The sequence below is a fragment of the Castor canadensis genome, chromosome 3 (genome assembly GCF_047511655.1).
Source record: "Castor canadensis chromosome 3, mCasCan1.hap1v2, whole genome shotgun sequence".
In the NCBI taxonomy this organism is placed as follows: Eukaryota; Metazoa; Chordata; class Mammalia; order Rodentia; family Castoridae; genus Castor; species Castor canadensis.
The window spans coordinates 86,610,803-86,628,529 of record NC_133388.1 but is presented as its reverse complement, the minus strand read 5'-3'; the positions used below and the strand labels follow the sequence as shown (position 1 = coordinate 86,628,529).

Sequence of the window (17,727 nt, the reverse complement as noted above, 5' to 3'; positions counted from 1 at the left end):
AGGGCTAGGGGGAGTTCTTGCTCAGGAGTGGACAGAAGCCTTTCCCACTCAGCAGGATCATTTTCCTGTTGCAGAGGCAGTTGCTACCTGTTTGGAATAACTAAAACAATGAACGTGTGTACCACTTGTGACTTTGTGACAGGCCTCTTTCAAGCACCACCTCCTTGGTGAACCAGGGAGATGGCTGAGTATGGTTGTGAAGTATCAGAGAGAGCCGGGCTAAACACTGGCTCCTGTCACCAGTTTGATGACCTTGGACAAGCTGCTTAATCTCTTACTTATAAAATGGCAGTAGTAATGCCTCTTTCATAGGGTTGTCTAATTAAACTTTGAATAAAGTAATGGATATAAAATGACTGGTCTCAGTGAACGTTAAGTCTCCTTCCCCTTGACCTCACACTGCCATTCTACCTGTGTTTCCAAAGCAGAGTTCTGTCTGGTATGTCACCTCATTTTGAAGAGTGTTTTCTTTTTTCTTTTTGCCGGACTGGGGTTTGAACTCAGGGAGGGCTTCATGCTGCTTGCTAGGCGGGCACTCTACCACTTGAGCCACGCCTTTAGCCCTTCACAGCGTTTTTGAGCACATAGGTGCCAGCACTGCACAGGCTCTGAGGATATGTTGGAAACTCACAGCCCAGCTGGGGAGGTCCATGGGTAGGTGGACCCAACATGGAATGGGCGGGCAGAGGCCAGAAAGTGTACATACTTGTGTCATGAGCATTACTTGGCTTCTTTTCCCGGGTGAGATCTTTGAGGGTGGGATCAGACACTTCTTTTGAGCCTCTTTAACTATGGTGACTGTACTTCCTGGATTAAAATTAAGGACAGATGGATTGGCATGTCTGAATACGGAGATAAAAATAGTTGAAGTCTGTGTTGCCTTAGAAATTTCAGCAATAACTTTGCTATTCTCACAACATATAGCAAAGTCTTTGGACACAATGGTCAAAGATTTGTGGTGTGACTATATTATTAATAAATGAATGCATTTTATTTCTTTCTTTCTTTTTTTTTTTTGGTGGTACTGGGGTATGAACTCCGGGCTTCATGCTTGGAGGTGCTCTACCACTTGAGCCACTCTACCAGCCCCTGCCATGATTTTTCAATGACGTCCAAAAGGTTCCCAAATTCTCTAAGTTCAGAGCATCTGAAATTCCTAGCATTAAAGTGGCTGGTGAGGTTAAGACAGGGAAAAGACCCAGGTTAAAAATAAATGCATGTTGCTCAGGCTCAGAAGGAAACTCATATCTGCCCATTTGACCAGGTTGAAAAGATCAGCAGGAGTCACTTTACAGAGGGTGGGGTGGGCAGGGACAAGTGTCTCCATCCAGTGACGGGATTGGAGAGGAATGGGACAACACAGAATAGAACTAGGGCAGGCCAGGGAGAGGAAAAGTGTATGTGTTGAGGAACAGGGGGTTCAAAAACATGGATATGAGGCTTGGAAGATAGCCTCCTGCACAAGACTGGCCTCTGCCCTTCAGGGACAACCTAAAATTAGAACATTGAGAAACTGTTTGAGATTAGGTCCAACCCCGCCCCCTCAAAAAATGGTAAACAGGTGAAGTGACTTGCCCAAGGACACACAGCTGTTTTGTGGCTGACCTGATCCCAGGAGCCAAGTGTCTGGCATCCCAGCTCAGTGAGCCTGTGGATGGCAAGTTCCAGCCTGCCTGGAAGAACAGCAGCTACAAGGCAGGAGTGTTGAGGCCAGGCCGAGACTCAGTGGAGGCATCAAACCTTGTGTGGGTCCTCACGATGCCCCAGATGGGGAAGGGTGATGTCTCTCCCCCACCTCCCCACCCTGCTGGCCTCCCACAGGCCCTAGGTCTGTCATCAGAGCTGACTCTGGAATGCCGCTGCCCCAGGACAGGCCAGTGGGAGGGTTGCCCAGAAAGGGAGGGACAGAAGAAAGGACGTGGGCTAGTCCCATCAACTTCCTCTTGCAGTTAATCCGAAACACCAAGAGGTACTTAGCCTGCCTTCTCTTCCTTCTTCTTCTTTTTTTTTTTTGTTTTTAAGTGGGACTGGGGTTTGAACTTGGGCTTTGTTCCCACCTTGGGTAATGATTGCTTTTCTCCCTGGTTAGTTTGCAGGCCTCAGATAGTACACCAGTGGGAATTCAGGAACCTTTTGGGAGTCCACAGAAGGATGGAGAGGCAGTTGTCTGAATGTACAGGCCCCAAGGCCCTGGGACAGCTGGAAGATGTGGAGGTCAACAGCTTTCAGTAAGGAATCTGACAACCAAAGACCTCCTGATTAAGGAAGAAAACCCCCAGTGGTGTTGACTCTGTTTCAGAAGGTCATTTAATTATCAACACCATCAACTTCATTTTAAGTTTTATTACATGAAAAGAAAAAAATACCTCCACAAAACAAATGAACAAAACTCTGAAACCTAAGCCAACTCAATGACAGAAGATTCTCATAAGGGCTCTAACTCCACCCCCAAAACAACCTTATATTTAACAAATCCAAAAGAAACAGAAATACCAGCTTCAAAAATATTTATCCAAAAAGTAAGGCATCTACTTTACAAAAAAATAATTGAAGGAGGGAGGAGACTGGAGGAATGAGAAGAGAGGGAACAGAAAAATGGTCCCCTGGTCCTCCAGAGGCCTGCTCCAGCCCGTCTGGGGTCCACTTTAAAAGCCATAACTCAGCCTCTCACTATTTGGGGGTCAGATAAGCTGGGTGGGAAGCTGGGAGATCTGACCCAAGCCAAGAGGGGTCCTCTGGGTATTGTGGTTTAAGCAGATGGAATGGGAGGGGTAGCAGGTGTAGCTGGGGAAGCTTTGAGGCCAGGCAAACACCATCACCTTCCTTTGGGAAGGTGTTTTTCTCAGGATCTCCAAAGTGGTTGCTGTTCTGCCACTGACCTCTCATCCTGTCCCCAGATGGGACGGTGGTGAGACCAGAAAGGAGGGAGGGTCATTTGAGTTGGGAGTAGGGGTGAGAGAAACAGGCCTTTACAAAACACTCTCCCCACATAGTCCCCAGGTTGTGGAATGGCAGCCCTGGGAAGGTAGGAAAGCACCTTCCTCCCAGGGAAGGCATTTAACACCAGGTCTGTCCTGGGTGTTAGAAATAAGAATATTTTTAGGCCCTATTCTTGGATGGGAGTGACTTTAAGCTGGTTTGGCTCTCATTTCAGGCCTGAAGGGCTTGCAAATCCTTCACACCTGGACCCCAGGTCAAGGTTCAGGGGAGGGAAAGGGCATGGTGGGGGACAGCTGGCAGTACTGGCTCTGTGAGAGTGTGTTGAGGGCACAGCTTCCAGGGGTAAGAGGATCACTGCTCCTCTCCAATGGGTGGGGAGGGAGCAAAACAGCTGAGCAGTTTTGTCACTAGGAGAGACATTTCTACTACACTGAGAGTAATAAGCCTTTCTGGCTTCAAGAAGCTTTGGCACCATATTGGGGGGAGGATGCAGGAGGCAGGGGCAGGGCTGGGTTTCTGCAATGTAAGCCTTTCCTGGTGTGTTCCACAGGCCTGGCCTGGGGCTGGGAGAGGGGGTAGGCCTCCTTCTTGGTCCATAGCTCAGTTGGGAGGAGGTGTCTTGAAAGGAACCTTTCTGGGACAGGATGAGAGGAGGGTGCTGGGATATAGTGGGGAAGAGGGCGGAGGAAAGCATCCCCTCTGACTTTTGGGTCCCTGGTGAACAAAGAGGGGTTTGAGTCTTTCCAGCTGATAGTTAGTTGTGACAGATTCGCTTAAGTCTGTCTTCCCTGACCAACTCACTAAGGTTGCCACTGCTCTCTGAACTGAGGCATTTCTTGGGCTCAGGAATGGGGAAGGGAAGGCAGTAGTGAACTCAGGTCCCTTAGAGGCACCTGGGGGTGTGGGCCCAAGAGGCAGGGCCCTGTAGGGCACCCTTGGCATGTCCACTCTCCTTTAATGCTTGGAGTGTGGACAGCTCTGGTGTGGAGACCTTGCACATGGGCCCTGGGGTGAGAGGCTGGTTCTTTGGGTATAAATATCAATGTCGTCTTTGTAATTTTTCACCACTCAAACCCAGGTCCTGCCCTGCTCGACAGAAGTAGAAGTGTATGTGTGTGTGTTCTGGGGGGACCCAGGCAGAAACCAGAAGGAGGGAGTAGCCAGTTGGGGTGATGATGATCCTCAGGGCTCGGGCTGTTCCTCTGAGTCATGATCCTTGGTGGGAGTGGGTTGGTAGATTGGCAGCTGCTGCTCCTCCTCCCTGTCCTCACTTGCCCTATCTGTCCCTGACTCCTCTTCCACCTGAGGGTACACGACTACACACATCTTCTGGCTCACCAGGGTTAGTGACTCTGCGAAAGGAGACCACACAGAAATTGGGTCAGTGCTGAGTGTTCTGCTGACCCCATGATCCACACATGGCCCTAGCCAGCTCTTCCACCCCAGGTTTTACCTGTAATTTGAGAGACTCCCTCCTCCAGATGACCACCTTGTCTGCCTCCTACATCTTCTGTCGACTGCCCCTTGCTCATTAAGGCCCCAGCCTTCCTTCAGCCCATTCCAATTCCAGGGCCTATGCTAGCCTGTACCCAATAAGGGGCAGCACCCACAGGATGGCTGACAGCTGCCTTTTCTTGCAGTACTAAGGTATGTGTGAGAATGTCAGCTGTTCTCCTCTCCCCAGAAGTCTTCAGAAAAGCATGTGCCATTGCTGGCCCCAACTCCTTCTCCAGAGCCTGGAGGACTCAGGTGAAGGTAAGCCTCTGCTTCCTGAACCTCATATGGCTCCCTCTCAGACCACTGACCACTCTTTCCCAGCCCAGGAAGCCCTCTAGCTACCCAGAGCCTGAAGGACTCACCAATGAAGTCATTGAAACACTTAGGCTTGTGTTGCCAGTATACACCCAAGAAATAGACAGGCACTCCTGTCAGCATGATGGCTAGGCCAATGCCACACACCACTGGTTCCGACCACAAGCTGAAGATCAGCAGGAAGGCCCAGAAGAGCAGGTAGATGATGGGGAACAGCAGGCTGATCTGTGGAGCAGAGGCACTGTAAACTTTGTGGCCCCCACCACCCTCAGGATCAGGGTATCCTCTCTTCTTCACCCACATCTTTGAAGGCAAAGGCTGGGCTTCACTCTGCTCTGCAGCCCACACTTCAGGCTCATAGGGCAGATACTTTGTCAACAAATGTTGGTGAACTTGACCAGTGTGACAGGAACAATTCTCATTGCTCATGTCCTCCCTTCCAGGTGGGATCACATAAGGCTTCATGACCTATGTCAAGTGTCCGTGGCAGCCAGAGAAGCCTATGAGGCACTTGCTGGGGTTCTAGGGTGGAGGAGAGGCAGGAATGAAATGACCTGGGTCTGTCTGGCTTCTGACTTCTGATAACTTCTAGGCAGGGCCTCATCTAGATGCACCATGGTGGATGTCTCTCCCTCTCACCAGGATCAGCCCCAATTTGTTTCCCTCAAGAAAATGCAGAAGAGAAACCTGTTAAGACCCAAGGGATCAGGAAAGCTACCATGGCATAAGGAAAGCTGAGACCTGGACTTTAGAAAGAAGCATCAACTCCTTGCTGACTACATGTGGTGGAGGTCCCGAGAGAGCCTTCTTCAGGATCTAAGGTCAATCGTGGTTCAGCTGTCTTTCTCCTTATATCCCCCTCTTAGAGTGGTGGGGAGGTGAAATTAGTCTACCTTCTCTTCTGTCTAGCAGGTTTTCTAAGACTAGGAGAAAAGTGGTAGTAAAAATGTCAGTGAGAAACTGAAAGATCTGGAGAGGCCTTGAGTTCTTAGCTGGAAGAATCTTCTAGAATCATCTAGTGTCTAATTCTATAATAGGATTGTTCAAATAGCTCTGGGCTCTGTTCTTCTAATTCGTAGAACTCTAGCAATCTCATCCATGCTTATCATTAAAGATTATAGACAGCTGAAGTGGGCTGGAACATTTCAAGAAAAAGGAGGTACTTGAGGCCCATTTGAAAACTTAGAATTTAGACAGGCAGACAGGAGGAAGAAACTCATCTGGGATGGAGATACACAGAATATTGACCCAGCTTTCTGCAGGAACAGGGAGAAAATGCTGCAGAGATGAAAACTCACTTGGAGTTTAAGACTTAGAGTGGGAAAAAAAAAAAAAAGGAAAAATGTAATGAAAGTAATATTGAACCTAACTTACTCCCCAGCTGCAGTCTGTTTTGGTCTTGTCTCCAGTGGAGGAAGGAAATGCCTTCACTTCAAAAGGACCTGTTATTATCATAGAGATGTTGCCCTGTGGTCAGCTGCTAAGAACAGAGGTGATTCAAAAGTTGGCACTGCAGCTAGAACCAGTTGAGGAAGGGGAGGAGGCACCCAAAGCAGGTTCTCTCACCTTGATGGGACGGGGGATGTCAGGCTTCTTCCAGCGAAGGACGATCTGTCCAGCAACTGTGATACCGTAGAAGAGGTAGTTGATGAAGCCTACGTAGTTGATGAGTGTGTACATGTCGCTAGTGACCAGCATCAGCAGGGTGGAGAGGCACTGGGGAAGTTAGGGACTCATCAGGGATGAGAACAATACTTGGAGACTGGAGGAGGTGTTCACATGTCAAGGCATGTTCCTCCCCCTCCAGGCAAACCATGGTATCTAAAGATAGCATGGTGAGAGGGGTGCGGGGGGGGGCAGGGGGAGAGGTGGCCCAAACAATGTATACACATATGAATAAATGTATAGACAATTAAAGAAAAAAAAAACTACTTGGGACCAGAAAAAAAAAAAATAGCATGGTGGACATAACAAGATGGAGATTTCTCGACTACCCCTAAGCAGCCCAGGCTGCTATTAACATTCACTGCTAGAAAATTCTTTCTTATTGCAGGGGTATAATCAAAGTATTTAACCACTGGAACAGCATGGGGACTGACCACTCAGAATGGACACCTGTATTGGCCACACTCATGTCACCTGGCTCTGTGTCAGCCCTACTCTTATTTATATTTTTCTCTTGGTATAGCTCAAATAAATTTCTTTTTTTTTCTTCTTCTTTTTTTTAATCCCTTAAGGAAGATTGCTAACTGCAGATTAAGGCTTTGTTCCTGCCCCCATCCTTTTCTCCTGGCTGATTCATCTAATTTCTTTTTTTTAAGAAATTGATACTTGTCTGGCCAGTTATATAGCATTCTGCAAATATTAACTAATTTAACCCTCATAACATCCCTATGAGATTTTCTTGATGGAGTTTACTTCCCAACTTCAAAGTCACCTCTGTGGTCATTCAGAATCTCTGACAATCTGTAAAGGCCAAGAAAAGTTCTGTTCTCCTGTGGGATCTGATGGTGAGAAGATTTAAATGGGTGAATAGGCCACATTTTGTTGCGTTGCCTTTCAGCAACAGCATTACAACAGTGGCTCAAACTGAAAAAGAGATGTGTGGCTCACTGGGAATAGTATCTTGTTCTGCCCCCTTCTAGAACTAACCAATCAAGATGGCCATCTTCTACCTGAACATTTTGAAATTCCCACAATGGTCTCTGTTGTCCCGGTTTCTGACTATTTCTCCAGTTGACCAAAGTCATTGTTTTTTAATGTTTAATTCAGGATCCAGAAGGAAAATAAAAATAACTCAAAAAATTTAATGGGAACAAGCAAGTCTTTGCTCCTTCTTTTAATTCTCTATAAATGATTCTACCCTGGGACCATTTCACCCCTATGTCTTCCCCATTCCCAATTTCCTTTTCTCTACCTTTAATTTCTTAGTCTTCTCTTTATGATTTTTCTTATTTTGGTGTATTCTTACCACTAAATTTGTTTCAGTGACATTTCCTAAGAGATGGGTTGGGCACCCTGGGACAAGAAGCTGGAGGGGGGAAGGTGGGTGTGTGCAGTCACCAGTCTGGAGCAGAAAATTAGATCTGTTGTTACCCTTGTGGTAATAGGAGCCAGAAAGGCAGAAGCAGGGTCTTTGTGAGATTATAGAATCCCAAGGCTGTCATTTCAGTCTGCCTCAAAATGATGGGAGAATGAAAATGAACCAGGCTGAGAGTCTTAAGAAGTTTTCAACTCAGGATCTTTCCTTATTACATTCCTTGTTATTAATAAGGCCAATGAATACACTTGTTAGCCTGTCTAAGGTCCTTTGGAATATAGGAGCACACTAGGGGGTAACAAGGGCATGTGTGTGTGAATGTGGACTCCCAGCTGAAAGAAGGCACAAAGAGAGGCCAGCAGCAGAAGGGGCCCTTACTGTGAAGAGCAGAGCTGGGATTGGGGTGCAGCGTTTCACGTGGATCATGGCCAGCACGCTGGGAAGGTGGCCTTCTCTGGCTCCAGCAAAGAACAGCCTAGCAGGAAGAAAAGCAGGTTAGCCTAGGACAACCCATGGACCACCATGCCAGGGCACCCTCATCCATGCCCACCTTCTGCCTACACAGCCTCTTCCAACCAGGAATCACCTTTGTGTGCACACCTTCCACCCACGAGTCACAGAAGCCATGTTCACAAACACAGGTGCAGGCATGCTTGAGGCAGCCAATGGTAAGTGGGCAGATCCTGGGTGTGTGGACACCCTGAGTGTGGTCTGGCTGGCTCACTGTAGTGTCATTCCCTATGCCTGGAAAACTGTAGGAGCAGCTTCCTTCCCTTTAAAAATGTGCCTTTTCATGCTCAAGGGTTCAGACTGAATTGCATATGGAAAGCTTTAAAGACAGTTTTGTCCCACTCAAGAGGGTAGTTGTTTCTGTCAGGGTGGGGACGGGGCAGTGGACTGGAAAGGGTCAAGTGGGGATCTGGAGGGGGAGGCAAGTGAAGATGTTCTGTGTAGTGGGTACATGGCTGTCTATAATGGCCAAAACTCATCAAATTGAACATCTATAAGTGTGCATTTTACTGCATATAAATTGTACTTAAAACTTATATTCTTAGAACTACTTATTCTTTTCCTAAGGAGCCATCCTAAAGAAAGGAATAGAGAGGTGGCTAAAGGTATATATATACAAATATATTTTTATTATTATTTGCAATCTTGGGTATTAAACCAAGATCCTTGTGCATGCTAGGCACTGTCTCTAAGCTATATCCCTAGTGTGCACAAGGCTCTTGGTATGAGACAGATTAAAGAAATTTTGGTATAGACACAAAATGGAAAGTTGTGAAGTCACAATGTTTTTGGAAAAAAAATGATTATATAAGAACATGTTCACATTATAACATTAAATAAAAAAGCAGGATAGAAAATTATGATTCTAAACTAGGTGTGAAGGGGCAGGCTGCTGCAGGGGAACTGAGAGTTTGAGGGCAGGCCAGGCTACAGAGTGAGCTCAAGGCCAGCTGGGCTATATGACCAGGCTCTATCTCAAAACAACAACGAAAAAAAGAAAAGAAAGGCAACTGTGATCCCAACAAATTAAAAAATTATTTATGGGCATGTAAAAATACACTAAAATGTCTCGGTTTATGGGTTAAGTTTAATTTTCTTCCTTTTTTGGAGGGGGCAGGTACTGGGGATTGAACTCAGGGCTTGGAGTTGCTAGCACTTTACCACTTGAGCCACACCCTGGTCCCGTTTGCTTTTAGTTTGTTTTCACATAGGGTCTCTTGCTTTTGCCCAGGCTGGTCTTGGACCTTGATCCTCCTACCTCCTGAGTAGTTCAGGCTACAGACATGCATCACCACACCTAGCCATCTTCCTTATTTTTATTGAAAAAAAAATTTTTTTGGTGCTAGGGATTGAACCCAGGGTCTTGCACATGCTATATATGAGGTCTACCGCTGATCTGTGTATCTTCAGTCCACAGAAAACGTTAAAATTCTAAAATGGGGGGAAAGTGAGAATATAATGGAGGGGAGTAAACTTCTTTAAAGTATACTGTGTGCATGTATTGGAATTGTAACAATGAAGCCCGCTCATATTATTAATGTATGCTAACTCAAAAATACAGTGAAACAATTATAAAAATTCTAGGGGCTGGAAGTGTGGCTCAAGTGGTAGAGCACCTGCCTGACAAGCGTGAAGCCCTGAGTTCAAGCCCCAGTACTACCGAAAAAAAATCTAAAGTAGGACATTTTTTGGAGGGGAGGTAACACAAATAAGTAAATAAATAAGTGAAAGTTTAATATATATATATATATATATATTTTTTTTTTTTTGTGGTACTGGGGCTTGAACTCAGGGCGTACACCTTGAGCCACTCTGCCAGCCCTTATTTGTGATTTTTTTTTCAAGATAGGGTCTCTTGAGCTATTTCCTCAGGGCTGGCTTCAAATCTCGATCCTCCTCTTCTCTGCCTCCTGAGTAGCTAGGATTATAGGTGTGAGCCGCCGGTGCCCGGCCTAAACTTTTAATTTTGAGATAATTGTAAATCGATATACACTTGTAAGAAATAATACTGGGAGATCTTATATACCATGTACCTTTTTTTTTTTTTTGTGGTGCTGGGGCTTAAACCCAGGGCCTTTTGTGTGCTAGGCAAGTGCTTTTTTTTTTGTTTTGCACTTGATGGAAATAATTTATTTCAAATGTGCTGTCATTAGCTTTTCTGAATTCCTAGAATTGTACTTCTTTAAAATTCTGGTTTAAATGCTGTATTTCATAATAACTGGATAAAGAAACAGACTTAGGCAAGTACTCTTGCACTGGTTTACATTCCAGCTCCTCGTGTACGCTCTACCCAGTTTCCCTGATGGGTACCGAATTACAAAGCTACAGAATACTATCACAGTGATGATAGTGATATTTAAAAGTTACTAAATTTTTTAAAATCCTAATAAAAAAGCTATGTACTGACTTTCATATGATAATGTTTTGTGATATAAATGTAATACTATAAGATAGACAAAGGCCTCTCTATATTTGATAGGGACAGATGGCATAGAGTTAGCACACTGGGAGTTGTTTTGTTTTGTTTTAAGGGGACAGGGTCTGACTACTATGTAGCCTAGGCTGGCCTTGAAACCCACACTCCTCCTCAGCCTGGGATTACAGGCATGCGCCCACATCTGGAGCACACTGGGAGTTCTGAAGAGAACCGTCAGTTTGTGCAGAGCTAGCAGCAGCAGCTCATCAGCAATGTGGGAATTGCCTGTGGCCCCCAGCACCCATAAGCAGTCGCCATCATGAACTACCTAGACCAGTGTCACTCGTTTCATGCAGACACACATCACCTCTCCCCCCATGCTGCCATCCTCTGCAGTGCAGCTGCATGCACCAGACTGGGCCCAGGTGCTCTGCAGGCCCCATCGTGCACACAGTCAGGGTCCTGCATTCACATCCCTCCTCCACATGCAGCCAGGACCAAGTGTTACTGTCCAGGTCCAACAGCATTTGCAAGTGTCAAGTTCGCAAGAAACAACCCTTGTGTGGCTGGCTGAAAACAGAGGAAATAAGGCAATAAGCATGACACACACACTCCGACTCCTGGGGAAGGCTCGTTCTCTCCATACCCAGAACACAAAAGAGTGAAAAAGAGGAGGGAAGGAGGAACTGGAGGAAGAGCAGAAGGGGCCTGGGTGGGTGAGGTCGTGCCCCTGAATCAGAGGCCGAGCACACCATGCGCCTCCATCCCCTGCATGCACATACAACTATGCCACATGCATGCAGACCGCTGCGTGGCCTGCCCGAGGGACAAACCCCACTCTAAGGTGACTGGAGCCTCATGTGTCACTGCTCTTCCACTGCTCACCCTTGGCTGGGGCCTCCAGGTGACCACTGCTCCTGTGTAACATGCACACAAGGTTGCTGTGGGTGAGTGTCATAGGCTCCTGGGGCACAGGTGTACCCACACGCCTCCTTTCCTGCTCTGGATCCTGAAAACGTGGCAGTCCCTGTCATTTCACAGGAACTCCTCCCTGATGTGATGGGTGACCTTGGAAGTAGGTAAACTCAAGGACTCATCTTTGGAGTAGGACTTTGCCCTGAGGACAGGGGGGTTTCTAAGAACCCCAGGAGGGCCCTGTGGTGCACACAAATGGAAATCCTCCAACATGTGTGAGTCTCATTCTGGAGATGGCAGGAAGGGGCATCAAGAAGGGCCAACTCCCTCAGTACATAGTGGCAGAAGTGAGGGTACATGGGGGCCCACTCTTGCTTCTGGCTTCCCAGAGAATTTTGGGGTGATAGCATGGCTGAAAGGCTCTCTTTTTTTTTTTTTTGGTGTTACTGGGGTTAGAAATCAGGGACTCATGCTTGCTAGGCAGACGCTCTACCACTTGAGCCACTCCACCAACCAACAGATGAGTTCTTTCTATTCTTCCCCACCCTCTTACTTCACATTCTTGACCCAAGCCTCCTGGGTGGCCTCCCACAGCACCTGCTTATTGAGTAGAAAAAAAAATCTGCATCTTCAGGACACTCAGTGATCCCATCCCATGTGCAGTCTGGTTCCAGAACACTTGTGGCAAGCCAGACCCAGAGGCCCCAGGCACAATAATCTCTCCTGGTCCCTTTCAGAGTGGGGTTCCTTTCTAGCCAGCAGCAGCCTATGTCCAAGTGAGCAAACTGTAGCCAAGACACTGTCCTACTGCCAACCACAGCCCTTGCTCCTCCTGAAATGGGGCAGGCCACCATATGTGAAGCACCTAGGATCTGCACACTGCACACGCTGCAGGTTGCCACGTGAGCAGCACATCCCTCAGCACCCACACTGACACACACACCTCTGCAAAGCCACCACCCAGGAGCCCCGCAGACCCCTGCTGACAGAGATAAGCCCACCATATCCACAGACCACTGTGCACAGCAGAACGGTCCAGGCGGGTCCAGGCAGCACTCACCGAGAAGAGGTGAAGAGAGACCCATTAACTCCTCCAAATGTGGACAGAGCCACGGAAATGGGCATGATCCAAGCCATGACCCCTAGGAGCTTTTCTCCAAAAGTCTGGGAGAGAAAACAAGGGGGTAAGTGGAAAAGGAGAGTTACAACTCCCCACCAAAGCTTGCTCTTCACTTCACTGCGGGAGTGCTTGTCTCCTGTCATCACCTGTTGATTCTCTCTGGCTAGCTTCCTTGAGAGCCCTGCCCCTACCTTCACTTCCATAGTGAGGACTCCACATGTCAGGACTCAATACATGCTTTGGGCTTGTATGGTGGTAATAAAAAATTAACATTTATTATCTTTGTTTATGAATGAGGAAACTGAGTCACATAGTGACTAGTAATTTATCTCAAAACACACCCAGGAAGTAGAGTGGTCAAGATTGGAAGCCAGGCAGTAGTAGCCCAGGCCTCGTGTACAGTAGTTTTCTCCATCCAGGGAGAGATGCAGGCTTGTGAGTCAGGCAGACCTAGTTCAAATCCTAGCCCCACTTTAAGCAATGTTTGTAATTTTTTTTTTTCCAGTGCTGGGGTTATATCCCAGAGGTTATATCCTAGGACCTGCCCATGCTATGCAAATATGCTACCACTGAACTACACTCCCAGTCCCAGGCTTGTAATATTTTTGTCTGTTTGCTTTTTTTTTTTTTTTTTGTGGTACTGGAGTTTGAACTCAGGGCCTACACCTTGAGCCATTCCACCAGCCCTTTTTTGTGAAGGGCTTTTTTGAGATAGGGTCTTGCAGAACTATTTGCCTGGGCTGGCTTTGAGCCGAGATCTTCCTAAGTAGCTAGGATTAAGGCGTGAGCCACCAGCGCCCACCCCTGCCTCGTTTTTGTTTTTTTTGTTTTTTTTTTTGAGACAGGGTCTTTTTAAGTAGTCCAGACTGACCTCAAACTCAGGATTCTCCCTTCTCAGCCTCCCAAGTGCTGCAGGTTAGTAACAGTACAGGTATTGAACCCAGGGCCTTATTCTTGCTAGGCAAGTGCTGTACCAGTTGAGCATTGTCCCAAGCCTGCAGGTTTATAATTTTTGAGCTTCAGTTTCCCATATGTAAAATAGAGATGAATTGGCTGGTGGAGTGGCTCAAATGGTAAGAGTGCTTGCCTAGCAAGCATGAGGCCCTGAGTTCAAACTCCAGTGCAGCCAAAAATAAATAAATAAATAAATAAATAAATAAATAAATAAAAGAAGAGGAGTCAGTGAAATTACTAAATTATCCGGTAACATACAAAAACCACATCCAGCTCAAGACTGTAGGAGCTGGTGGAGTGGCTCAAGTGGTAGAGTGTCTGCCTAGCAAGTGCAAGGCCTTGAATTCAAACCCCAGTGCTGCCAAAAAAACCACCAAAACAAAACAAAAGAAGTTTTGCTGGACACCAGTGACTTTTGCCTATAGTCCTAGCTACTCAGAAGGCAGAGATCAGGAGGACTGTGGTTCAAAGCCAGCCCAGGCAAATAGTTCATGAGACCCTATCGTGGAAAAACCCATCACAAAAAAGGGCTGTTGGGGTGAATTCAAACCTCAGTACTGAAAAAAAAAAAGCCAAAAAAACAAGCAAACAGACAAAAAAAGAAATGAATTATAATTTATAAGATGAAAATTTCTAAATTCATGGAAAGAGATTATGTTGGTGGAAAAATAAGAACCAGCCACTACTTTGGTTGAGAAAGAAAAGGCTATGAATCTATGGGTTAGTGTTCATGGACTAAAGAAATATAAAATGTAGGGGAGCAAGCCTTTTCTATATTCTCTGAGGCAGGTTGATAACATGTGTTTGGGGAGGGGTTGTCTGCAGATGTCCTGCCATGTGGGAGGCTGTTGGTCATGGAAGAGGCTGTCACAGGAGATGGGAGGCCATCTTTATTCAGTACTTGGAGATGAGACAACCTACTGAACTGGTAGAGCCATGGCCCATTCTGAGGCTAAAGGGAAGGAGCAGGAGTAATTCTAAGTCTTTCTCCGATACCCAGGACCCCAGCCCCTTGCACCTACAAGATTTCTTTTCACAAGGACATAAATTACTCCTATTTCTGAACTGTTTACCCCATCCACTTTTCCCTGATGAAGGAGGGTCGGCTCGCAGGATTCCCACAGCGGGAAATGGAGGCAGACAGAATAGGTGGGTTTGTTCTATACAGTCAACAAACCCAGCCATCAGTTTGCGCCGGGGCACTTAAAGATGCCTCATCAAAGTCACATGAAGACTTGGAATGATTTCCAATTCCATGAGGCCAAGGATCAGGGAAAAGTGGGCGGGGCTAAGTATGAAGTCTAGGTCGGCATTCTGGGTTTGAGACCCAAGTTTAATTTCTTACCACAGCGACTGCATTTGATGCCAGCAGCTCCTGGGGGGACATTGCAGTGACATACGCGACATTGGCAAAGACATACACAAATGTGACCAGTGGGATGGAGATGAAGATGGCTCTGGGAAGATTCCTGTAGAGGGAGAGGAGGTGAGAGGGAGGCCTGTGCCCAGAGCACCTGCTTTGAGAAGGGGCCTGTAGGAGCCTAGCCTGATAGCTGCTGTGGGCTACCTCTCTTTGGGAGGTGAGTTTTGTCTCAGCCGGGTCAGGATAAATGAAAGGAAATGAATGGCTTAGGCTGGAAGTGTGCTCCACACCTGCTGATCTCTTTTTCTTTTTAACGATTTATTCATTCATTCATTCATTCATTTGGCAGTACTGGGTTTTGAACTCAGGGCCTCAGGCTTGCTAGGCAGGAGCTCTACTGCCTGAGCCACTCTGCCAGCCCTGCTGATCTCTTCTTCACCCAGATCTCCACCATGCACCTTTCCCGCTGCCTCGAGACACAAAAACCGGCTTGTCCTGTGACAGGTAAGACAGCTCATCCTCTAAGGCAGTGGTGCTATCCAGCACAATTTTCAGCTTTTACCCCGCTGGGGGACAGTCACAGGACCCTTCCTCTCCTCCTGGCAGGACAGATGGCAAATGGTTTAAGTTCCTGGAAAATGAACTATTTCTTCAGGACAGACCAGAACATGGTCAGGACGAGGGTAGGGAGAGGTGAGCAGAGCACACCTGCTCCCTTTTTCCAGTAGCAGTGCTATGTGGCCTTTCAAGGGAGAAGGAAGAGCTGGGCTATTTCAACTCACTTGTAGGGATCCACAAGTTCCTCAGTCACGTAATTAAGAAAGTTCCAGCCTCCGTAGGCAAAAGAGCCCTGAAGGAAAGCCAGGGCGATAAGGCCAATGTCAGGTTCTTGGAAATTCTCAAATGCATTCTTTGGCTCCAGCCAGAAGAATTCTCCTGTGGGCAAAATGGGCAGGAGGCTGCTCAGAGAGACAAGTCCAGGTTCAGTAGCCCCTGGCTGGCCCCATCCAGTCTCTCACCCCTCCTGTGGCAATATGCCAACTCTTTTGTCTGGTTTCCAGTGAACCCACAAAAGTTGGACAAAAAGGAGCAGGGAAATACAGGTCCAGGATCTCCCACTGCCTCATAACTGTGAGTCCAAGCGGGGTTTCAAAGTATGGCTCTGAATTTTTTTTTTTCAGTACTGGGGCTTGAAGTCAGAGCCTCGTGCTTGCTAAAGATACTATACCACAAGAATCAAGTCCCCAGCCATTTTTGCTTTGGTTATCTTTTTGAATAGGGTCTTATGTTTTTGCTGGGTCATCCTAGACCTCAGTCCCCCCACAGAGTTGACATCACAGGTGTGGTACCACGATGCCTAGTTAATTAGTTGAGATGGAATCTTGCTCACATTTTGCTTGGGCTGACCTCAAACTACAATCCTCCTGATCTCTGCCTCCCAAGTAGCTGGGATTATAGGTATGGGCTGCTGTACCTGGACTGAATTTTCCTTTTTTAAAAGGCAAGGTTATGTAGAAGAAAAGGCCATGGTAAACTGGGAAGCTGGCTTGCTGGGCTCTGGAAACACAGGATTGGAGCCACTGGCAGTCTCTTGATCATTCTCCCTGATATCTAAATTTGTACATTTTCATCAAGAAAGCATCAACAACAAACACTCAAGCCTAAACTTTTTTTTTTTTTTGCAGTGCTGGGGTTTGAAGTCAGGGCTTACACCTTGAGCCATTCCACCAGCCCTTTTTTGTGAGTTTTTTCAGGACAGGGTCTTGCAAGCTATTTGCTGGGGTTGACTTCGAACCTTGAGTCTCCTGATCTCTGCCTCCGGGTAGTTAGGATTACAGGCATGAGCCACTGGCACCTGGCAAGCCAGAACTTCTATAATGCTGTCTTAGTTCACGTTTGTTTTGCTTGCTTTGTTGATGTCCTATTTCTCAGGTGTGCTTGGCCTCCTTTCCAGGATCCTTTAGTAAAGAGCCTTTAAATTGCCTCCCCAGCATTACCAGTGTCCTGCACACTATGGGCCCTCAAAAAAGGTTGCTGGATTGGGGGTGCAGCTCAGTGGTAAGAGATCTTGCCCAGCATTAAATAAAAAACAAAAAACAAAAAACTGCTGTCTGAAGTTGGGATGAGCTAGAGTAACTGACTATGCTACTTATTCATCTGAAACTCATTAGGACAGGAAATAAGGGGATTAGTATGACCAGCAAAAAGAATTGAGACCAGATTAGGAGGAACTCACAATCTTTGAAAATATAGCACAGTGATTTCCTTAAATCTAATTTCCTGAAGACAATGTAACCTGCTGAAGGATTTAATCCAATTGATTAAAATGATCACAGACATTAAATAGTAGAAACTTGTTTCCTGGAGTAAAAAATCCAGGTTCCCCATGCTGCTGTCAGTGCTCGAAGGTCAGGCGGGAGGTCTCTCTGTTTGTCACCTGACTTCCTCCACGAGGCAGTGACGCTGAGCAGAGAGCCCAGTGGTGCCACGGGTGCCATGGAAACCAAAAACAGACTCAGGCTCAGAAAGGACCAAATCCAATGGGGAATATTGGCAGAGGCCCCGGAATGTAGAGCTCTCTCTTGCAAAGACTATGAGTAATTTTGAAGCATATAAAATTCTCCTCCTCTGTTCTCCATTTTAACTTAATGGACAAG

The 17,727-nt window shown here is 46.7% G+C and overlaps 1 protein-coding gene across 4 annotated transcripts in view; it reads right to left on the bottom strand.

Moving 5' to 3' along the window:
- Positions 1-2,328: 2,328 nt before the first annotated feature.
- Positions 2,329-17,727, bottom strand: part of Slc7a8 (solute carrier family 7 member 8) — a 55,114-nt gene continuing 39,715 nt past the window's right edge. For all 4 annotated transcript variants that reach the window (XM_020162599.2, XM_074068348.1, XM_020162601.2 and 1 more), the window contains 7 exons: positions 15,853-16,006; positions 15,053-15,176; positions 12,694-12,797; positions 8,171-8,267; positions 6,319-6,468; positions 4,800-4,977; positions 2,329-4,292 (listed from right to left, as the gene is read on the bottom strand). In XM_020162599.2, the coding sequence (XP_020018188.1) occupies positions 4,123-4,292; positions 4,800-4,977; positions 6,319-6,468; positions 8,171-8,267; positions 12,694-12,797; positions 15,053-15,176; positions 15,853-16,006 (977 nt within the window). In that variant the 3' untranslated portion in view covers positions 2,329-4,122. The remainder of the gene's footprint in view (positions 4,293-4,799; positions 4,978-6,318; positions 6,469-8,170; positions 8,268-12,693; positions 12,798-15,052; positions 15,177-15,852; positions 16,007-17,727) is intronic.